Source organism: Balaenoptera ricei, chromosome 3 (genome assembly GCF_028023285.1).
Source record: "Balaenoptera ricei isolate mBalRic1 chromosome 3, mBalRic1.hap2, whole genome shotgun sequence".
Lineage (NCBI taxonomy): Eukaryota > Metazoa > Chordata > Mammalia > Artiodactyla > Balaenopteridae > Balaenoptera > Balaenoptera ricei.
In genome coordinates this window covers 164,724,657-164,749,061 of record NC_082641.1, presented here as the reverse complement: position 1 = coordinate 164,749,061, position 24,405 = coordinate 164,724,657, and the positions used below count along the sequence as shown (strand labels likewise).

General features: G+C 40.7%; 1 protein-coding gene across 2 annotated transcripts in view; it reads right to left on the bottom strand.

Annotated features, from left to right (window-relative positions):
* The window catches only part of RNF130 (ring finger protein 130), a 101,399-nt gene extending 79,874 nt beyond the window's left edge, over positions 1-21,525 (bottom strand). The window contains exon 1 of one of the 2 annotated variants that reach the window (XM_059917891.1): positions 21,245-21,525. In XM_059917891.1, coding sequence (XP_059773874.1) covers positions 21,245-21,491 — 247 coding nt within the window. In that variant the 5' untranslated portion in view covers positions 21,492-21,525. The remainder of the gene's footprint in view (positions 1-21,244) is intronic. The other variant, XM_059917890.1, reaches the window with a different exon arrangement.
* Positions 21,526-24,405: the final 2,880 nt, after the last annotated feature.

The window sequence follows — 24,405 nt, the reverse complement described above, 5'->3', positions numbered from 1 at the left end:
TGACACATAAAATTAATCATCACAGTACTCCTCACATCTCACTTTTCCCTTCTGTGTTTCCTCCTTCTTACTTATTCTACATCTTTTAGAAGTTCTTTCAATGAAGATCTGTTAAGGGTAAACTTGCTTTTTCGGGTAAACTTGTCTTTACACATCTGAAAACTTCTTTCACTTTCGCTCATTCTTGAATGATAAATTAGGGTAAAAAATCTAGATTGTTATTGTTCTGTCAGCACACTAAAGATAATATTCCATTGTCTTCTGCTTCTTATGTTGAGAAGAGGCTGAACAAAACATTTTAATTATGTAGGCTCTCAAATGTAACCTACTTTTTACTTTTGAATCTAATATTTTTAAGAAGTAAAATAAATATGATTAATCACCAATTCTTACCTCTTTGGTTATATTCTGAAGAAACAAACTTTTCACTACCTTTTCATATAGAATTTTAAAGGAGAAGGAAACAATAAAATATCTTCTGTACACCTAGAGTGCTGGATATATCAATCCACATTGCAAGAAGGGTCATACGTAGTTGAACCGTCAGCAAGTTTAATTGCCAATAGCTATCCATTATCGTTTGTCTTCTATACTTAGTTACTGTAGATCTCAAATGGATTTTGATTATTTTTTATATCCTTAGAACTTATATATATCTGTTGGATGTTCTCCATGACATAATAAAAAGCATCTTAAAAGTAATTTTAAATGATGGCTAACTCAAATCACTTAACTTGAAAAGTCATGTTCAGAAATAATTTCTATTACAACTGATGTAACAAATACTTCATGCATAAGAGATGCTATAAATTGAAATAACTAAAAATCACTGCTAGGTCCTTGTACAATCATGGTATCATAGTACACATACACAAGTGCTAATTATTTCATCCACATCACTCCCCATTCCACAAAAGCATCATAACACTGAATACAACTATTTCTGAGGCCTTCTTTTCTGCTGGCTCCTATCCATCATGGATGGTTCAACATCCACAAATCAATGTGACACACCACATTAACAAAAAGAAGGATAAAAATCATATGATCATCGCCATAGATGCTGAAAAAGCATATGATAAAATTCAGCATCCATTTACGATAAAAACTCTCAACAAAGTAAAATGGGTAGAGAGGGAATGTACCTAAACATAATGACAAGCCCACAGCTAACATCATACTCAACAGTGAAAACCTAAAAGCTTTTCCTCTAAGGTCAGGAAAAAGACAAGGATACCCACTCTTGCCACTTTTATGCAGCATAGTACTGGAAGTCCTAGCCAGTGCAATTAGACAAGAAAAAGAAATAAAAGGCATCCAAATCTGAAAGGAAGAAGTAAGACCGTCTCTATTTGTAGATGACATGATATTGTATATAGAAAACTCCAAAGACTCCACCAAAACACTGTTAGAACTAAGAAACAAATTCCATAAAGTCACAGGATGCAAGATCAATATATGTAAATCAGATGTGTTTCTATATACTGATAACAGACTATCAGAAAGATAAATTAAGAAAACAATCCCATTTACAATCGCATCAAAAATAATGAAATAGGGTCTTCCCTGGTGGTGCAGTGGTTAAGAGTCCACCTGCCAATGCAGGGGACATGGGTTCGAGCCCTGATCCAGGAAGATCCCACATGCTGCGGAGTAACTAAGCCCGTGCACCACAACTACTGAGCCTGTGTCTAGAGCCTGCGAGTCACAACTACTGAAGCCCACGTGCCACAACTACTGAAGCCTGTGCGCCTAGAGCCTGTGCTCTGCAACAAGAGAAGCCACGGCAATGAGAAGCCCTCGCACTGCAACGAAGAGTAGCCCCCGCTTGCCGCAACTAGAGAAAGCCCGCTTGCCTCAACTAGAGAAAGCCCACGTGCAGTGACGAAGACCCAACACAGCCAATAAATAAATAAATAGATAAATAAATACATCAAATCTAAAAAGAATGAAATACCTAGGAATAAACTTAACCAAGGAGGTGAAAGACCCATACAATGAAAACTATAAGACACTGACAAAAGAAACTGAAAAAGACACAAATAAATGGAAACATAATCTGTGCTCATAGACTGGAAGAATTAATGTTGTTAAAATGTCCATTCTACCCAAAGCAATCTATAGATTCAGTGTAATCCCTATAAAAAGTCCAATGACATTTTTCACAGAAACTGAATAAACAATCCTACAATTTGTATGGAAGCACAAAATACCCCAAATAGCCAAAGCAATCTTGAGAAAGAAGAACAAAGGTAGAGGCATCATGCTTCCAGATTTCAAACTATATTACAAGACTACAGTAATCAAAATAGTATGATATTGGCATAAAAACAGACACATAGATCAATGGAACAGAATAGTCTCCAGAAACAAACCCACACATATATGGTCAATTAATTTACTACAAAGGAGCCAAGAATATGCAATAGGGAAAGGACAGTCTCTTCAATAAACAGTGATGGGAAAACTGGACAGCCACATGCAAAAGAATGAAACTGGACCACTATCTTACACCATACACAAAAACAAGGGTCCTTGTTTCATGCAAATTTCTATTGACACAGTTCCCCACTATTCCTAACATTTCACAGGTGCTAGCTAAGTGTGATATTGCTGTTATCCCTTGAATTAATGATGTTAGTTAAAAGAGATGACTCATTCTCATAAAAAAAAAAAAAAATTATGGGCTAGGAACAGTGTCACTCACACTAACAGGAGAAGTATTTGTCCAGAGGCTAACTGACCACTGACTGAAGGACTTTAAGCAAAACTGCTGAGGAAGGAGGTAAGAGAACATGAAAAAAAAAATCATGAAATCAGTCCCTATGGAGGACAATTAGAAAAAAAATAACACGGTGAGAGACTATTCATATAAGAAAACAAATGAGAACAGGAAGTTTAAAGTTTTCATAATCTGAGATGTTTGTAAACCAATAAATATAAGTAATGAGAAAAATATTTAAAGTTTACCCTAAATATACAAAATAACCAATGAGATTTGTTGAAGTGGGTCTCAAGATTGGCTGATAATAATAGAAAAGAATACTTTACCTAAGAACCTACTATTCGGAGGAAAAAAGGAAAAGCAGTTATTTTACATCACGATAATGTACATCCTTCAAGAAAATTTAAGTGAAAACAACTCAGAACATGTCTGAGAGATAGAAATGAGACTTTGATGGGGGCAATATACCAAGGTCAACTGGCCCAATGGAGTAAATACAAAGGTTCTTTACAGATCACAAAACTGGCCGACAAGATAGAGTACTGATAGGGGTTCCAGTCATCTACAAAACTGCAGAAATCTCATTTAGCTAAAAGCAGGATGTCTAACAAGTTCCTGATCTGCTTTACTGTTCATTTCATCTCCCACAGGATAATTGCTAGGGATAACCAGAGGAAAATGCAACCCAGAACATAACATATACCCAGATTGTGAGGTGACTAGTTACTTGGAAGAAAGCAACCTATCATTTTACAGTACGCAAAACCCAAGGCAAAAAAGCTGGGTAATTACAAATCATCTCGATGAGAAAGAAAATGAAGAAATCAGCAAGAATGCACAAAATAAATTCAACTTTAAGGAAGATTCGTACAAAGTAAAGGCCAATGCAGGATGACAATATAGACTTATAAAAATTCTCCCCAAAACTAAAAAGCTCAGAAAGAGTTGAAAGTTGCCAGTAATGACAGGAACAAGCAAAGGGGCTTCTCTCAATCCCTTCCCAAAAGATTTCAGTTTTTTCAGAGCAAGAAGAATAGGAAAGAAATAGGTCCACTGCTCAGGGCCAACAAAACAATGGATGAAAACATTTCTCAAAAACTTTTTTGCTTTTGTTTCCCTGTAAAGGAGAACCACCTGAGAACTAAGACGACCAGAGCAAGGCTAAAGCACCCTGGAAATGGGCTGAGTTCATAAGAAAGCAAATATATTCTTAGGATAGGTCTCCCAGTTCATCTCAGTAAAACTGCTGTTCATAGCTTGTGCATTCATGCTGGTTTCTTCAAGTAATCTCTCATCCCATTAAAATAATTTATAATTACCCAGCTTTCTTTGCTCTGGTGTTTGCAAACTTAAAAATGTTATAGTTGCTTTCTTCCAAATTTCTAGTCACTTTGCTTTACATCACCAAATGCAAAGAATACTTCCCAGTCCTCAGCATGCCATCCTCCTCAGCAGTGTCAGAGGTAGCAAACCACTTAACTTTTGAGACAATATATATTTCTTTGGTCTCTTCCCTCTCCTTCTCAGTCTTCTTGGCTATCCAGTTGTCCCAGCACCCTCTGTTGAAAAGACTGTTCTTTTCCTCACTCAATTGTGTTGGCACCTTTGTCAAAAATCAATTGATCATAAATTAAGGGTTTATTTCTGGTTCTCAGTTCTATGCCATTGATCTATATGTCTATGCCAGTCCACAGGGACTCGTAAGTTTTGAAATCAGGAAATGTAGCCCTCTAATTTTGTTTTTCTTTTGCAAGATTGTTTTGACAATTCTAGGTCCACATAAATTTTGCTTGCCAATTTCTGCAAAAAGCCAGCTGGTATTTTCTTAGGCTTATTGAATCTGTAGGTCAGTTTGGGGGAGTACTTTCACTATAACAATATTAAGTCTTTAGATCCATGAACATGGGATGTCTTTCCATTTATTTAGGTCTTCTGGAATTTCCTGTGACAGTATTTTGTAGTTTTCAGGGCCAATGACATTTTAAATGATATTAAAAATATATTTTCTAATTGTTTGTTCTGGCATACAGAAGTACAATTGACTGTGTGTGTGTTTGTATTGATCTTGTATCTAGTGACCTTTCTAAATTTACTCAACTTTTAAAAAAATCACTCTGTAATAATAAATGAGAAACAAAGGTTTAATGACATTTAATTATGGATTAACACTGGCTGCCTTTCTCAATCCATGTCAGATGGTTGTGTATCTCATATGGTATCTGAGGTATCCTGAATGAAGAGTGATCCCACAAATGTAAAGTGGATGTCAGTGACTCCCTCACACATGTGTTTTTTCAGTTTATTGCAAAATAGCATATATACTCAGTTACATGGATTTATACATGATACCATCTACTTTTAACTAAATGTCCCTCACTAAATGGACAATGCCTTAAAAACATCCCTACAAAATAAAGCAAAAAGAAATTGGCAGAGCTGACATTTCTACTCCTGTACAACCTCTTTTTAGTTACCATAAAAGGTTTTAAAAAACCCAGCTAATCAGATTTGTAAAAGAAAGCCCCCAAATTAGAAATGATCATGAAAGACTATTAGAAATACTTATTACAGCTGTTATTAGCTATTAACCTAAGTGTTAGGCTTTAAGGTACTATGTCAAAGAAAACCAATAGAGTGGTTTAACATTTGTAAGTATAATACATATATTGGGGATAAATGTACACGCACAACCAAAAAAGTTTGTGCCCCAGTACTACAGGGAATGGGCTAGAGAGGGCACCAGTAGACACAGGGAAGCCAGTTACGAGGCCACATTCTAGGTAAGAGATTAGAGAAGGCTGCAGTGGATGTGGAGAGAAATGGATACATTTTAGAGATATTCAGGAATTTGGATCAACAGGACTTGGTAATTAATTAGATATGGGGGGAATGGGGGTCTAAGGATGACATCCTAGTTTCTGGCATAACACACTGGGTAGAAGGTGGTGTTGACTGAAACAGCAAACATTGGAGGAGAAACAGATTTTTGGAGGAAAGATGATGAACTGTTGTGGACATACCAGGCTTGAAAGAAAATTGAGAGGGAGAGAATAATTCCACTCCCTAAGCGTACCTCCAATAAAATGTTATATATTTTATGTAACAAAAGACATGTACACAATGTTTATGACAGCATTACTTGTAACAGTCAAAAAACAGGCAACCCACATGTCCTTCAACAGCAGAATAGGTAAAATGTGATATATTCATGCACTGGATCACTGACAAAACTACTGCTATGTGCAATGACATGAATTTATTTCACCAGTATGATGTGAGCAAAAGAAACTAATCACAAGATGAAAAAGAATACATACCATGATTCTATGTATGTAAGTTACAAAGCAGGCATAATCTCTAGTGTTCAAAGTCAGGACAGTATTTACTTTTGGGGAGGGAGCAAGGGAGAAGTAGTGATTGAAAGGGGACTCCCAGGGAGCTCTGTGGAGCTCATAATGCTCTATTTCTTGAAAAGGTTCAGAGTGACGTCAATGTGGTCGCTGTAGTAATTCATCAAGCTGTGGACTTATGATGGTGTATTTTTCTGTGTATGTTATAGCAGACAAATACTGTATGACTCCATTTATATGAGGTTTCTAGAGTAGTCAAACTCATAGAGACAGAAAGTAGAAGGGTGGCTGCTAGGGGCTGGGGGGAGAAGGAAAGGCATAGTTTAATGGGTATAGGGTTTCAGTTTTGCAAGATGAAAAGACTTCTGGAGATTGGTTCCACAACAACGTGAATCTAGTCAACGCTACTGAACTGTACACCTAAAATGGTTAAGATGGTAAATTTCATGTTACATGTATTTTACCATAATTAAAAATTAAATGAACAAACCAACCAACCAACCCTTCAATAATTTTCTATTCCTCTTAGGATAAAGTCCAAAATCCTAACATAGCCTAGAAAGTACTGACCCACCTTTTCACCTCTGCTGTATACCACTCTCCCCCTTACTCTCTTAACTCCTTTCAGTTCCTCAAGCACACCAAGGGTTTCTTTGTACCTTTTGGTCTTCATATATGTTCCTGGCCTGAAATGGTCTTCCTTTCTGTGCCCCTCTTAGTTTAATATCTGCTCCTGCTTTAGCCTCAGCTTAAACATCATTTCTTCAGAGAAGCCTGCCCTGAGCATCCTAGACTGGGTTAGTTCTCTCATTTATGCCCTCTCAGCATCCTGATACTTTCCCCAAGAATTACTATTAAATAATTACTTGTGCTATTATCTGTTTAATGTCTGTTTTCACCACTAGACAATACACAGGGGCTGACTCACCTTGCTTCTTCCACTAGACAGCCACGAGACAGCATGAAGGAACTTCTTGTCCTGCCTGCCGTACACGTGTTTAATAATTATTTGCTGAATGAGTATTTGAAGAGCTGTCCCACATGAGTTTAGGATTTCTGATCCAGATGAATTATAGTCTGGTGACAACATGCAAATGAGAAACTGCATCACTGACAATGATCTTTGAGGAATCATAGAAGAGAGATATTAGAAAACTAACCTGTGTAAATAGCACTCCAATATTTATAAACTGATAAAGACGGACTGTGTAGATTATGGGCTAGTTAGGGTACTATTAATCATTAGCAAAATTTCAGAAATAATTATTCAAGGAATAATTTGTAGACACTTAGAAGAGAAAGCTATAATCATGGGGTGCTTGCACAGGTTCACTATGTGTGGGAGACAGAATAATGCCCTCCTCCCAATCCTCCCAATGTCTCCATCCTAATCCCTGGGACCTGTGAATATGTTATGTAACATGACAAGAGGGAATTAAGGTTGGTAATCAGTTGACTTTAAAATAAAGAGATTACCTTGGACTATGTGGGTGGGCCCAATGTAATCACAGGGTCTTAAATGTGGAAGAGAGGTAGGAGATCAGAGTCACAGAAAGCTCTGAAGATGCCTCACTGCTGATTTTGAAGATAGAGGAAGGGGCCACAAGCCAATGAATGCAGGCAATCTCTAGAAGCTGGAAAAAACAAGGAAATGGCTTCTCTCTCAGACCATCCAGAAGGAATGCAGTCTTGCCCAACACCTTGATTTTAGCCCAGTGAAACCCATTTAGGACTTCTCACTTCCAGAACTGTAGGATAATAAATTTTTGTTCTTTTAAGCCACCTGGTTTGAGGTAATTGATTACAGTGGCAACAGGAAAATAAGATACTATGGTTAAGCCATAAAAACTCACTTCTTCTCCTTCCTAGCAAATCAGAAACAAAGTAAATATAATATATTTGTTTTTATCCATCAAAGAACTTGATTATGTCTTTTATGATATCATAAGACAAAGAAATATGTACTAAATGCAAAATCAATACAGTAAATTAGAAAATGGTTAAATGCCCTCCCCACTCCCCCAGAAGTGCTGATTAGTGGAATAATGTCAACCATCTTAGAAGGTTTTTAGAAACACACTACAAGGGTCTGTTCATTCACACTCTTCGATACTTTTATCAATAACTTAGAGCAGGGTTCTTAACTTTGGGTCCGTGGACCACTTGAGGCCTCAAGAGGCATCTGAACCTCTTAAACCTTATTGAAAACTTTGTGTATATATACACAAAAAAGTATCTTTCATCAGAAAGGTCCACAGTTTTCATTAAAGTCTTAATAGGAATCCATAATCCCAGAAGGTTAAGAACCACTGACCTACATGAAGATACAGAAAGTATGCTCATCACCTTCACGGGTGACACAAAGCTGCTAGAAAGAGTAAAGACTGGATGAAAAATCAGGATTCAAAAAGTATCCTGAAAGGCTGAATGAACAGGCTGAACCCCGTAAAGGTAAAATCACTTGGCTTAGGGCAACCTCTATGAAAAAGACCTAGAAGGTCTAATCAGCAGTAATCTCAGTATGAGTCAGTGATTAGGGCTACCAAAATAACCTATATGACTCTAGGCAGGTGTTCAGAATGATGGGAAAAAAGCATTCTACTCTTTTCTGCATTGGTGAAACCAAATTGCAACACTGTTCAATTTTGCTTTTCTCTTTGGGCTGCCATAACAAATGACTACAAACCTGGTGGCTTAAAACAATATAAATTTATTGTCTCACAGTTCAGGCCAGAAGTCGAAATGAAGGTGCTGGCAGGGCTGGCTCCTTCTGGAGGCTCCAAGGGAGAAATAGTCCCATGTCTCTCTCCTAAGCCTCTGGTGGCTGCCAGCAATCCTTGGCACTCCCTGGCGTTGGCAGCGTACCTCCTATCTCTGTCTACTTCTATCTTCCCATTGTTTCTCTGTATCCTCTCTTCTCCTTATAAGTACACCAGTCACTGGATTTAGGGTCCACCCTAAACTAGTATGATCTTATCTTGATCCTTAACTACTTACATCTGCAAAGATCCTATTACCAAATAAGATCACATTCTGAGGTTCCAGGTGGACATGAAGTTTTGTAGGACACTATTCAACTCACTGCATCCTTTAAGTGGAATATTGCATTCTATGGTTTACAATACCATATTCTTAAGAATGGTCAATAGAAATAGGAATATGAAGTCTAAGGGTTAGAGGAGTTGAGTCAGACAAGGAAATTAACTACTGTCTACAAATTTTTGAACTTTTTTTTCCTCCAAATGAAAAAAGACTTGCTAACATTCTGTTTTCCAGAGATGAATGTGGTAGATTTTGGTCACTCATTTTTTCAAGCTTGAGCTGTAAAACCATCGGATAGTAATGCTGAGGCCTCAGATGGGTGGTTAGACTTGATGATCACTGATGACTGTTAAGTTCTTAGATTCTACAATTCCTTTCCCATGTCTCCATCTCCATGGCCCTTTTAACTGGCCATTATACAGTATCAAAGAACCATAAAGCTCTACTAATACAGCCAACACTGTGTGGGAGAGTAAGAGGTAGAGGTGAGTGGGATGCCAGCAAGAAGGTACACATTGTAAAGAAAACTTAGAAGCCCTAGGAACAAAAGAATATCAGAATACAGGTAGCTTCAGCATGGTGAGCAAGGGTGAGATGAATGGCCTGAGGGAAGGTAAGGCTGCAGCCAGACCAAGCAGCAAGTGCCTTGTATACCACAGTAAGGAGTTCAGATTTCCATTCTAAGGACAATAAGAAGCCACTGAAGGGTAGTTTAAGCAAGGAGTGACATGACTGGGTGAAGCTTCAAGATCACTGTGGCTACCTGGGAGAAAAGACTGATGGAAGTTAAGAGAAAAAGCAGAAAGACCAAAAAAGGGTAAGAGATGGTAGCTGCCTGTACTAAGATGGCAGGAGTGAAAATGGCAAGTAACAGATAGATATGATACACCCTGAAGGTAAACTGTGGAGGACAGATCAGATGTGGAATGTGAGGAAAAGAAGCCAGGATGAAATTTGTTTAAATAACAAGAGTGGACAGCGATATCATTTACTGAGATGGAGAAGACTGGGGAACAGTGGTAGCAGACTGGAAGGCAAAAAATAGATATATATCAAAAGCTCCATTTGAAGCTTATCCATCTGGAGATGTCTCTGAGAAATCTAAGTTAAAGATACCAAGTAGGCAGTTAAATATATGAATCCAGAGCTCAGAGGAGAAGACTAGGCTAAAAGTAAAGATATAGGAAGCTGTCGCAGGAGGCATGTGTAGAGAGGGAAAAATTGTCACAAAGAGTTTTCTTATTTCTTTAAAAGAAAATATTTTTGGATTACTGGATATTGTTAAGTGCCCATTTATTTTTGCTTAAGTTTTATGATCTCAAACCTCAGTCAGTTGGGTTCTAAGATTTTTCTCCAGCAACATTCAGCTGCTTGGGTGACAGAAAGCATGGAGAAGATGAATGGTGAAGAGCTCAGATGTTGGGAAAACAGGGAGCTTCTTCAAACAAAAAAAAAAAATAGGGGGCAGAATTCATTTGCAGTGCACACAGGGGAAAGAGTGGGAATCATACTGTATACACGGATTAAGAAAAGACAAATTCACCCAATGGCATACAGCAAAGTGCACCAGCCCCATTCACCCCATCACCCCCAGTCGCCAGAGGCAACCACTTTTAACTAGCTCTTTTTGAGTTCTTCCGGTGGTCACCTTCCACTAGTTCTAAAAAGGCTTACAGCCATTATTTCCTGGTTTTTCAACTTTAGACACTGTCTGTGGATTTATGATGTCACAAATTAGGATTCTGCTCACTTAACACTTCTCCATCTTCCCTCTCTTCTGATTTTATTATTTCATTATTTTCCACTGCAGTTAAACCTTTCTAGTTTCTGCAATTAGACTATCTCTTGAATCCTCACCTGTGAGATGAGATGAAGATACTGGCCCTCACCTGTCCCTAATATCTCCTTTCTCTCTTCTGTTTCTCCAGCTTTGTCATCTATTTATAATTGTATACTCTTAAGGTTGATAACATTTCCTTTCTGGTCTGCAATTATACAGGTTTCTCTGCTATACAAAAGTCGAGCGTTCCTGTGAAACCTTTTGTAAGCCAAAATGGCAAAAAGGGAAGAAGCAATTACCGCGGGACATCTTGCTAACGGACCCACAAAATAAATCAAGATAGAGCACAGGTGCTCACAGACACGGTTCACAGCTACAGCAGCTCAACGTTAAGATGCTGAGTGACGTTCCGGGGCAGGAGCTTGGCGGGGCCGCTCTCACTGCTCTGGGTGCGGCTGCCTCTACACTGGCTCGTCTCGCTACAAAACAAACGCTGAATGCTATTTTCGCTTCTTGCCTTTTTTCCATTAAAAGCGAAAATCCTCTTCAGATTTCTGAAGAGGAAGTCAAAAATAGGTACTAACATAGGTCTTTCGTAAAAGCAAAGTGTAAAGCGAACTTTCAAAAAGTGGAGATTACCCATAGTTAAGTCTTCATGCTTTAACTACAGATTGATCTTAAACAGTGAAAGCCAACAAAACCAATAAAAGCATTAATATCATCATGATAAAAATATTATACAAAAGCCAAGTCCTGTCCCTTTCTAGGATTCACTAACTGCTCAAAACGATGACACATTTTAGCCTGATTCCTGTTAAGACAAGAAAACTTGGTCTTAGAGTTCCTCTTTTCTTAATGGTGAAAAACATGCCCTCTTCAGTTATTTCTAGTATCTTCCAGTTTTCTACTCATTCTAACCACTGCTTGGAATTCATTCAATTCTTCTTGAAGCTAGGGAATAAACTTAAAAAAAATACCAACCTTAGACACTTTCTTGTTCCCTTTCTAGTTTCTAGTCAGAGAGTATGACTTTCCCCCTATGGAGAAGGTTTTATATTAAAAATAATTTCAAAAAAATGAGAGAGAAAAGAAAATGAGAAATGTCACCCACAGTCCAATCAACATAACACAACCATTTTTATTTTTGCCTATTACTTTGAGTCCCTGTCTACTGTAAGCATATTTAACACAGTCACAGTTCAATCACTATGTGTTTACTTTTGTAGGATATAGCCAGCTTTCACAATGATCCCCTTTAATGGCTGTGTAACATTCCACTAAATAGATATATCATAATTTATTAAACCTACTTGGGAAGCGATACAAGATGTGGTTAAAGTATAAGCTCTGCAGTCAGATAGACCTACATCAAGTCCAAACTCTACTGAATCACCAACAGGATTCAGCTGGTGGATTACCTCACTCGCTTTAATTCGTCCAACACTAATTACCAGTGCCACCCTCCTATGTTCCAGGCTCAACACTAAGCACTGAGTATGCAAGAGTGGACACTGAGACAGGATCTCTGCCTTCAGAAACAAACAAGATAGATATATAATTTCCAACCATGTTAAGTGCTATAAAGAAAAAAAAAAAACACTAAGTGCGAGACTGGAGTGCCTTGAATTCCCATCCACAGAATGAGGATATAGTACCACCGAGAGCTGTTACAAGGATTAAATGATAATCCACGTACAGTATTTGGCACCATTCTTGGTACACAGTAGGTACCCAATATATATTAACTATATCACTGCCTGGGATTAAGAGAGAACACCAAAGCAGGAAATACCATCCTCTCAATATACTCTTTCCTCTTCTTTTCTCTGTCAATATAAATCCTACACTTTTTCAGGTTTGAGTCTACTGCTAGAAGTTTGATGTGGGTCTTTTTTAGATCCATTTCTCTCCTTATCATGTTCAAGTTTTCTTTTACCTCCCTGACAAACTGAGTATATTTGTAATAGCTGTTTTAACATCCTTATCTGCAATTCCATCATTTGCCCCATTTCTGGGACTGTTTCTACTGCCTGTTTCCTGCCTGGTTATGGGTCATGTTTTTCTATTTCTTAGCTTGTCTGCTAATTTTTGATTGGATGCTAGTCTTGGATTTCGTGTTTTTGGGAGCTGGATTTTGTTGTATTCCTTTAAATATTATTGGGGTTTGTTCAGGATTAGTTACTTCGAATAAATTTGATCCTTTTAAGGTTTGCTTCTAAGCTTTGGTAGGTGGGTCCAGAACAGGCTTTTCTCCAGGGCTAATCTGCCCTCACTCCATGCCTTGTGCATCAGGTCTTTCTACTCTGATTAGTGAGAATATGAACTATTCCCAGCCTTGTGCGAACTCCAACAATTCTTCCACCTGCTAAGTTCTAACAGTTCTCCATAAAACGTGCAGATCAGTACTCAACCAAAGGCTTGAGGGGACCCCTTGCAGCTTTCCAGAGCTTGCTCTCTGTGCAGCTCCCTCCTCTCCTATACTTGACCTCCTCACACATTCAAGCTGCCTTTGCCTACTTGAGCTCTGAACTCTGTCTCATCAACTCGGGGAGACCACCAGATTCTTTGTGGGTCCCCCCTCCCGGTGCTGCAGCTTAGAAACTCTCCAGGAGGTAAACTGAGGCCGTCACAGAGCTCTGTTGTTTATTTCCTTTCTCTCAGGGATCACTATCTTGTGCTGTGTTTTGACCTATTTCTAAAACTGCTGTTTCACAACTTTGTCAGGTTTTCCAGTCACTTGAGGTGGCAAGATAAACCTGGTGTCTGTTACTCCATTATGGCTGGAAGCAGAAGTAATCAAGTTTAACTTCAACTTCCACATTTTCAATGAAACTTCTCTAGACTACAAGTCCAAATAATTTTTCATTTCTCTGGTCTTTGAACCATTTATGATCTAGCATAATAACAGAGGCCCTACAGTATATTCTGTCCATCAACACCCCACCATCCCCCATCCCACCATACAGCTTCCAGCAATGCCTGCTATCAGTTTCACTACCAGACCAAGCACCACAGGGTTAAATGCAATCACATATTACAGTGGCTTGCTAGTGCCAGGCACAGTCCTAGGTGTTTGGCTGAAACAAAGAAGACACTGTCCCTAATTTCCAAGAGCTCACAGTTTGGGACAACTGAGGAATCAAATTCTCACCCATAAATCCATAACATAGTTTTAATGGGAAAAACTAAGGTATAAATGAACCTTTAGAACAGGGATTGTGGGTTGTCAAAAGTTTTCTTAAAGGGCCAGAGAATAAGTAGTTTAGGCTTGGAAGCCATACAGGCTCCTGTAATAAGCGCTCAACTCTGCCAGTGTACCTTGAAAGTAACCACAGACATGTGAGTGAATGGGCATGGCTGTGTTCCAATAAGCTCTGTTTACAATAACAGGTGGCTGGCCCCCTGGCTGGAGTTTGCAGACAGCTTGCACCACCTTCTACAATGGCATGTCCTGTTTGTGCCATCCAGACAAGACTGATCTCAACAAGAAAACCAAGTTCTCTCAGGCAGAATTACATACCATGTCTTTTGCACAAACACAGAACCTGTATAACACAAGCACAGAGTAGGTGCTTATCAAGGACTTTTTAATTTACTTCATTTGACATTTGAAGGGTTCCCTTTATTTCACTCAAAATTGCTTCCAACAGTAAAGAAATCTACACGTACTATGATTTACGGAAAAAAATGAATGCCTAGTGCATAAAATACTCTAAGATGATAAAACAAACAAATGTTGATGATCCTGACAACTTAATTTCATTTTGTAAATAAGTCAAGTTTCCTATACTTAAAAGAACCAGCTCTGAGGACTATCCATGCATCCCAGTGATGTGGACATGGTCCAAAACACTACCAGACCTCTTTGAGAATTATCTAAAGAAAGAGTTCACAAGCACATTAAAAAACGGCATCAAAAATAATTTTCATAGAGTGTTCTGCCTATGTTTTCCTCTAAGAGTTTGATAGTGTCTGGCCTTACACTTAGGTCTTTAATCCATTTGGAGTTTATTTTTGTGCATGGTGTCAGGGAGTGTTCTAATTTCATACTTTTACATGTACCTGTCCAATTTTCCCAGCACCACTTATTGAAGAGGCTGTCTTTTCTCCACTGTATATGCTTGCCTCCTTTATCACAGCAAGATTCTTTTTGACCCAGCTCCCAGAGAAATGGAAATAAGAACACAAATAAACAAATATGACCTAATGAAACTTAAAAGCTTTTGCACAGCAAAGGAAACCATAAACAAGACCAAAAGACAACCCTTAGAATGGGAGAAAATATTTGCAAATGAAGCAACTGACAAAGGATTAATCTCCAAGATTTACAAGCAGCTCATGCAGCTCAATAACAAAAAAACGAACAACCCAATCCAAAAATGGGCAGAAGACCTAAATAGACATTTCTCCAAAGAAGATATACAGATGGCCTACAGACACATGAAAGAATGCTCAACATCATTAATCATTAGAGAAATGCAAATCAAAACTACAATGAGATATCATCTCACACCGGTCAGAATGGCCATCATCAAAAAATCTAGAAACAATAAATGCTGGAGAGGGTGTGGAGGAAAGGGAACACTCTTGCACTGTTGGTGGGAATGTAAATTGATACAGCCACTATGGAGAACAGTATGGAGGTTCCTTAAAAAACTACAAATAGAACTACCATACGACCCAGCAATTCCACTACTGGGCATATACCCTGAGAAAACCATAGGTCAAAAAGTGTCATGTACCACAATGTTCATTGCAGCTCTATTTACAATAGCCAGGACATGGAAGCAACCTAAATGTCCATCGACAGACGAATGGATAAAGAAGATGTGGCACATATATACAATGGAATATTACTCAGCCATAAAAAGAAATGAAATGGAGGTATTTGTAATGAGGTGGATGGAGTTAGAGTCTGTCATACAGAGTGAAGTAAGTCAGAAAGAGAAAAACAAATACAGTATGCTAACACATATATACGGAATCTAAGGAAAAAAAAAAAAAAAGGCCATGAAGAACCTAGTGGCAAGACGGGAATAAAGACACAGACCTACTAGAGAATGGACTTGAGGATATGGGGAGGGGGTGGGGTGAGATGTGACAGGGTGAGAGAGTGTCATGGACATATATACACTACCAAATGTAAAATAGATAGCTAGTGGGAAGCAGCCGCATAGCCCAGGGAGATCAGCTCGGTGCTTTGTGACCACCTAGAGGGGTGGGATGGGGAGGGTGGGAGGGAGGGAGATGCAAGAGGGAAGAGAAATGGGAACATATTGTATATGTATAACTGATTCACTTTGTTATAAAGCAGAAGCTAACACACTATTGTAAGGCAATTATACTTCAATAAAGATGTTTAAAAAAAAAAAAATAATTTTCAATTGTCAAAATTAAAATCTATCCAGAAAAGACAAAGATTTGGTACATTGTATGTATTTTTCAAATTGTTCAATCAAAAAGATAATCTCACAAAACAAATTCTAAATGTTTAAATTTGTTTTCATTGTTGCACAGTATGTATGTATATATATGCACACCCATGTGACTGGTGTGAAAAGAACAGTATCCTTAATGGGTTTATTCCGGCAGGTTTGTTTAACAAGATTTGTCTTATTACTTTACAGTCATACTTTGTTCAAGATGGAGGGAATCTTAGAAGCCATCTAATCAAACGTTCCTTCAAATGAAGGATTTCCCTTTTATAATATTCAAAACAATGCTCTGTAGTTTGTTCATCTCTTAAAACTCATAGTCAGAATTGAACATGAACTAAAGGTGTCCTTGGCCTACAACGAGGTGCGACCAGTGCTACCCAGGATCCAGATGCTCAAATGCATGCAAGAGTAGAATGAGCTCTGTCAGTGAGCACTCACAGGCTTTGTCCTGTGACATGCAGCTCTAAGCCTTATCTCCCCTCCACTCCCTTCCCTGCAGCTAATTTTTTTTTTACCCAAATCAAGGCTACATATTCATTCCTATTAACTTTTTTCTTAGTTTCAGCCCACCATTCCATACACTGAGGTCCTGAGGATCCTGTAGTCCAATATTTCAGTTAAATATGTCATGTCTTTATCAAAATCACTGGCACAACAATCAAAGAACTTCACAATGTGAAGAATAACAGGAGGAAAAATTGAAGGCAACAAGTATAGACAACACTTTGCCATAAAGAGAAACAGAGAAATGGGATGGCAGCAGGATGGATACTTGGTGGGGAGGTCAAATGTTTAAATATATATATTCAAATATTTATATGCTAATGAATCATCCAAAAGCAAAGGAAAAATACAGTATGTAAAAACATTTTCTAAATTGTTAAATTCTAAATTATTAAAATTCAATACAAATATAATTTATCATATATTGCTTGGTCATCTAATTTATATCAAAATTTGGTTTTTAGAGCCTCCAGCTCCTGAATTCTCTTTCCTGTCAGGGTCTCTGCTTCTAGGATCACACTTACTTCTTCTCTGAATATTTTGAAATCTCTAACTATATCCAGTAGCCCCTGCCTTTGTCATTATGAAATTGAACATCACATGGCCCTTTTCATCCAAGATCTTGTTTCCACATCAATCGCCTTTACTCTCAGAATTTTAAAAACCAAGTTCAGGCTTAATGGATTCATACAATAGAATCACATAAAACATAAGAATCTAAGATTTTTTTTTAAATGTTATTGTATCCCTACAGTCAGCAGGATGGCGAAAAAAAGTTTATTATTTGGTAAAATTTTTCTCCAAGGCTGTAACATCCAATCCTGAAAATTTCTAGGCTAAGTGGCCATTACCAAATTCTTCCCACCAGCACATCTGCATACAAAATGACATCATCAACAACAGGGCCTTCTCCTCTCCCAACCCCCACGCTAGGGTCAAACAAAAAGTTAGTGTGCACACACATAAAGCACATTTACAATGTTCACGCACAGTAAATGTTAGCTAGTTTACATTTGTTTCTAGATCTAAGCTCACCCTTTGAGTAAGTAGTAAGAAAACAACCATGAACAACCACGATCTGTGCATAAATATAAGGTGTGTTCTTTCAAAAGTCCATTTCTAAAAATGAATTCTTTATCAGTTAAAATATGAAATTTGTTATCACCAAACAAATGAATCTCCATTTACATCTATTTAATGATAAAGAATATATTTTCAAAGTACAACACTTGTTTATGAAATATTTTATAAAGTTTAACACTTTCCAAAATGTACTTTTAAAATACTAAAGCATCTAAGGAAAAAATGGCCAATTTGCCCTTTAAAGATATAAGACAAATAAGTCTTCCTCAGTAATTCATACATGCCTAATCAATAGAAACAATGCAAAATAACAAGAAAGGTTTTTACTTTCACAAATCAAGTCATAGATTTAAAATGAGTCATCATGTTAAGCTCTAGGAAAACTGTATTTTGTCTTTATGTTCATTTCTACCAAACATTTGTCCTCAAAATGAATTTTCATTAATTTCCCATCTATTGACCACAGCTGTTTTTTTTGCCAGGAATTCTGTCTCATAGCTGTTTTCTGTAATTTGAACATCACTTTGTTCAGTGTCAACACACAGTAAATCTTCAATAAACATGTTAAGAATCAAATTATAAGAACATAAGAGTCAGAAGGAATGCATAATTTTTTCTAAAAATACAAAAATTTGAGACTCACTAAATCAAGAATATCATAATGTGAAATACCCAAATATTACTCAAATTTTAAACTGTTTTCTTTCTTTTTTTATTTGAGGTATAATTGACATAAGCCATTTTCTTAAACAGGAAAAATTTTAACAGATTTCTACCACCATTCTTGTTTTTAAAATACATTCCTGGGACTTCCCTGGCAGTCCAGTGGTTGGGACTCTGCATTTCCACTGTGGGGAGCACAGGTTCAATCCCTGGTCGGGGAACTAAAGATCCTGCAAGCGCATGGCGCAGCCAAAAAAACCAAGAAACAAAAAAAAAACAAAAATAAAATACATTCCTAAATTCCTGCTGTAAAAGCACAAAAATGTCTTAGATTTCATGTTAATCCATCATCGGTTTAGAAACAATTTACAGGTAAACTGACATAAAAACCGCCACTAGACTGTGAGCTGCAGGAAGAGAGAGATTTGTTTTGTTCACTGCTGTGGCCCCTCCCTCTGCCCCAGTGCCTTGGATGGTGGCTGGTACCAGTAGGTTTTCAATTAGTATTTGCTGGATTGAAAGAACCTATGTGTGCAGACCCCTTCATACAAAGCCGAACCCAAACCTGCAGGATCCCACGAACACCATGAGAAAACATGGAGCAATCTCATGCTGTGCAGATACAAATTGAGCCTCTAGAGAACACAGGACAGGAAGAGAAGACAGACACTTAGGGGAACTGACTGCAGACTCAGTTTCCACACACTGCTCCAATGTATTCACATTGATGCCATGTTTAAACTCCACCAATTTGGAGATTCATTTAGGTTAACAAATCTCCTCTTGTAAGAATGCAGGAATCATTTAAACTTCTCAATAATCTTATGATGTAAATATTTCACCATTCCACTTTGCAGATGAAACTGAGGCTAAAAGCCCAAATTACTTTCTTAGAGTCACAAAGTACTTTCCCAGTGTCACACAGTTTATGTACAGCACGACTCAGAACCTTTAATCCTTTAATGCTACCTCCTCGTTGACAGGGGAATAGGACTAACCTTTACCCACACATCAGTGCCTAATACCTTTCTATAGAAACACCTAAAACAAGTTTTCTTAAAGATGGGGCTTTTGTTTGGAGTGACAGGCAAGCAACAAGTAGTTTCAGAACATGGATCACTTATGAGGTAAGTATCTAAAGTGAGGATCATGGATTTGGGGTGCCTGGGGGAATCAAGCCCCAAAGCAAACCACAGATTTCAAAACACTGCACAGGGCCAGCTCTTGCTCTAGAACAGTTTGCCTCTCTCTCTTCCTCTTCCTCCCCTTCCACGTGACCCTCAGAGATCTCAGCACCAGAAAATAGACTACCATTGTCAGTGCCATAGTTTGGCAACATTATGTGTCCCAACCACAGTGACTGGCACAGAACAAGCAAGCAAATATTTACTGAATGAACCAAAGGCCAAAGTTGTTTCTGTGGGCAAGGTGGGACCCTAGCTGCCTTTTTTAACAAAGTGGAGATGAGAAGTGCACCCTAACTCTTGATTATTGGTGTAAAAATGAACTTTTAAAAGGCAGGTGTAAACTGGGGACAGGCTACAGTGAGAGCTTTACCTGATTCTTCTTCCTCAGCTAGATTGCCTCAAAGAAGAAAACAGCTTAGCACGTTAGCATTCAAATACAGATCTCAGAAGGCGCATGATGTTTTAATATTTTAGAGTATAAAAACAAACACCATTACCTTATTTAGGTTGCCTAGTTTAGGTCATCTTAACATGAATAGCAGCTTAAAAAAAAGTCCCCTCTCAGCATTCTCAGGGTGAGAGTGGGTGGGGGTTGAGAAGAATAGTAGGCATTTTTCCAAAAAGTTTGCTGTGGGCCAAAAAACAAAATCATACTCCACAGTGTGGGAAAAGTTTCCTTTAAAACATGACCAGAAATTTATACAAATATACGCTTTATACCAAATAATTAAACAGAGCCTATGATTATAGGAAGACGTAAGGTTAAGCCAAACGCTTCAGAGACAACTCTCGAAAATTTTACCTATTTCCCCTTTGGTAGACTCCCGTGACCTGAAGACTTGGCTACAGGTTCCAATTGGTATTGGATTCTTCATAACGTGTGATTTTCAGGCGTCAAATTACAGTAAAGCTGGTGGGGCAGAATAACAGCCAAAAGCAACAGGGAAGATGCCCATTTTTCTCCTCCACCCTCCTTTCACTTGCCACTTAAGAAAAACGGCACGCTTCTACGTTAGAAAAGGGCCTCATCCTTCGAGATTCAATGCAGCGCTAAGTCTGTGATTTCGGGAACGAACCTGCGGATTCCGAAGTACAGGTTAAGACCTCATCCATCATGAACTAGTTTTGCGCTCTTCCACCACCTCCTTTGTCTGAGCTGTCCCTGCAAACTCGCAGTTCAATGCCTTCCTGTAAACAAGCTAACTAAACCAAAAGGAACGTTCTAAGTCTTTCTCAAAAGAAGAACCCAATAACGCGTCTGAAGCCTCATCCCAGCAGTGAGCAGGCGGGGGTGCACACGACGGGAACCTCGACCCTGGGGCCGCCCGCCGAGCTGCGCGACAATCCGGGCCGGGGTGGGGGCGCCGCGCCCGCCGCCCCCGCGCCCAGGCGGCGGCTCCCGCGGGGCCAGGGACCAGGGACCATCGCCCGCCGCCTCGCCACGGCTTCTCTCTCCGCTGCCAGGCACTCACCTCCGTGGATGGGCAGCGGCGCCAGCACCTGACCGCGGACCTCGGCCTTGGGCGAGTCGAGCCCGTAGCGCCCGCGGTCGATGCGGAATGTGAGCGGGGCGCCGCGGCCGGGCTCCTGCACCGTCACGTTGATGAGCGCCGTGTAGTACTCCTGGCTCGCGTTGTCTGCCCGCGCCGGCCACAGGCTGCAGGTCAGCAGCGCGAGCGCGGCGAGCCGGGCCGGGCCCGCCCGCGCCGCACCGCTCATCGTCCCTCCGGCCGCCGCCGCCGCCGCTGCTCTCGGACCGGGCTCCCGGGCCGGCGCCGAGAGGCGGTGCGGGCGCGGCCGGCGCGGCGGCGGGAGCGCACGCGCGCGGCCGGTGCAGGGCCGGGCACGAGCACGGCCCTCCTCGGTGCCGCGGCCCTGCTGCTCGCCGCCCTCACGTCCGCGGCCCGCCCGCGGGGACGCGCCCATGGGCCCCTTCGGCGAGGACGACGGGTCAGACCACGCGCGGTCGTCTCCTCCGGGTCCCTCCAGGGCCGTGGGGGCGGGCCCTCTCCATTCCCCGGGGCCGGTCCCGCCGAGTGGGGGCGCCTCGCAAGGACACAACAGGGGTGGGAGATGCGCCCGAAGGAGGGTCTCTGGAGCACAAAGTCCCGGTCGCCGAGCTGCCGCCTCAGGCGCGCGCTCGCCACCGCCCCGCCCCCTGTCAGCCGGGTGGCACGGCGCAGGCTTGGGGCTCAGCCCCGCCTCCATGCGCATGCGTGCGAGGGCCTGTCCGCTCCCGCCCGCCTGCACGAGGGCCCTAGGAGGCCCCGGCACTTTCTTAACCCGCGCCCGGCCGTGTTTATACGTCAGGCTTGATGCGCCTAGGATCTGGAGCCTGGGGGCTTTCCAAGGCCCCTGGAAGAGTTTGAGGTGAGGTTACAAAAGAAAAAGAGCTAAAACTTGAAAATTAATTTAAAGATTAAATGTCTATGGGATTTCACATTTCAGCTGGTCAACTCCAAGTCATATAATTGGCATCACGGGAGGGCGGATGGTTCTGTGCAAATAAGAGTACAGGGTCTTACTAGACCCGGATCTTTAAGGACATCTGAGTTATTAGGAAGGACCTCTACAGACTAGATGAAACCTCCAGAGGCCCTTGGACAAGGCGGAGACTGTGGTGAGACTTTCCCCCCACCCCGAACCCCCGAGCACACACACTACCCTATACAGACACACACACACACACACACACACACCCCATGTCAGTTAAGCTGTGCACCCTTCCAAAGCATAAATGGGAAGAGTGAGTCTAGATTTGGGTGTAGCTGAATTCAGGAGCTTATATGATATTGGGCAGCATACCCATCATTGCCATGAAGCGGGGAGGAAGGGTGGCATCTTCTGACTAGCCAGGCCTGGATCTCCTGCGTCCTCTAGTGGAAAGGGGGTGGAAGTCATCCTTGCTCAACCAACTGTACTGAGAATCCCAGAGAGAGGCTGCTTCCCGAAGGAAAGCTGAGGCGCAGTTTCCAGGGAAAAGGTATAGATGTAGTGCAGGCCAACACATCAGATGTCCACTGGTGCCTTCTTTTTTTTAAAAAATTAATTAATTAATTAATTTATTTTTGGCTGTGTTGGGTCTTCGTTTCTGTGCGAGGGCTTTCTCTAGTTGCGGCGAGTGGGGGCCACTCTTCATCGCGGTGCATGGGCCTCTCACTATCGCGGCCTCTCTTGTTGCCGAGCACAGGCTCCAGGCGCGCAGGCTCAGTAGTTGTGGCTCACTGGCCCAGTTGCTCCGCGGCATGTGGGATCTTCCCAGACCAGGGCTCGAACCCGTGTCCCCTGCATTGGCAGGCAGATTCTCAACCACTGCACCACCAGGGAAGCCCACTGGTGCCTTCTTATCGACATTGTTAACAAATTCTCCCTCCAATTCCTTCCCTTCCGTCCCCACTACCTTTGTTTGTCTAGTCCATGTCCTGCCCGGACACTGCGTTTTATTTACTTGCATACAGGAAGTAACCAGGCCACCATCCTAGGCCCTGTACTGAAAGAGGGCTCTGCTCTGGCCCTCTCACAGCTGGACCCCTCTCACAGGGCAAGGAGTCCTTGGAACCAAGGTACCTCTGCTCAGGCACCTGAGACCTAGGAATTCCCTTTCCAAACAGCCCTGGGCCTCTTCGGGCCTACATGGTAGGGCTCTTTGTGGTAGGGGTCTTCTTACTCTGCTCCTATTACTTACTGTGCTGTGGCCTGCCCCTGCTTGAAAAGCTCATGCCCCCTACGACCTTGTCCTTACAAGGGTCTTTCAAAGTGTGGGGTGCTCTTGCCCCCTGGCGTGAAAAACAATTATAGAGACCCACAGACACCACCCTGTTAAGTCAGCTGGGGAGAAAGCAGGTCCCTTTCAAGCTCTCTTTTGGCCCTTCTGAATTTGTCAAGGAGAAAGTTGGATCTAAAGTGCTTTTAACACAATCCCCCTTCAAACAAAGTGGGATGAGGTCTTCGTGCACAGCTTCAGCAGTCACCAGCATCTAGAGCAATGTTAACAACAACCTGCATTTGGAGTGTAATTGTCTTTAATTTTATGGAGACCTTTCCATTAGGGCAAGAGGTTTTTCACTTATAAGTAGTGATACAAAGCTACCTTTTAAAAAAATTGTGGTGAAATAACACCTAACATAAAATTTATCATCATAACCATTTTAAGTGCACAGTTCAGTGATATCAAATACACTGACATTATTATGCAACCATCATCACCATCCGCCTCCAGTCTCTTCTCATCTTGTAAAACTGATACTCTGTACCCATTAAACAATAACTTTTCCCTCCTCCCAGCCCCTGGGACCACCATTCTATTTTCTGTTTCTACCAATTTTACTATTCCACTCATATAAGTGGAATCATACAGTATTTGTCCTTCTGTCACTAGCTTATTTCACTTAGCATAATGTCCTTCAGGCTCAGTCATGTTGTAGCATGCGTCTGAATCTTTCCTTTTTAAGGATGAATAATACTCCATTGTATGTATATACTATACTTTGTTTATCAGTCTGTCAATGGACACTTGGATTGCTTCAACCTTTCGACTATTATGAGTGGTTTGCCAGAATGCCACTGGTTCAAATCCCTGCTTGGCTACATGTCAACTGTGTGACCTCTGCAAGCTCATGTTCCCTCTGAGGTC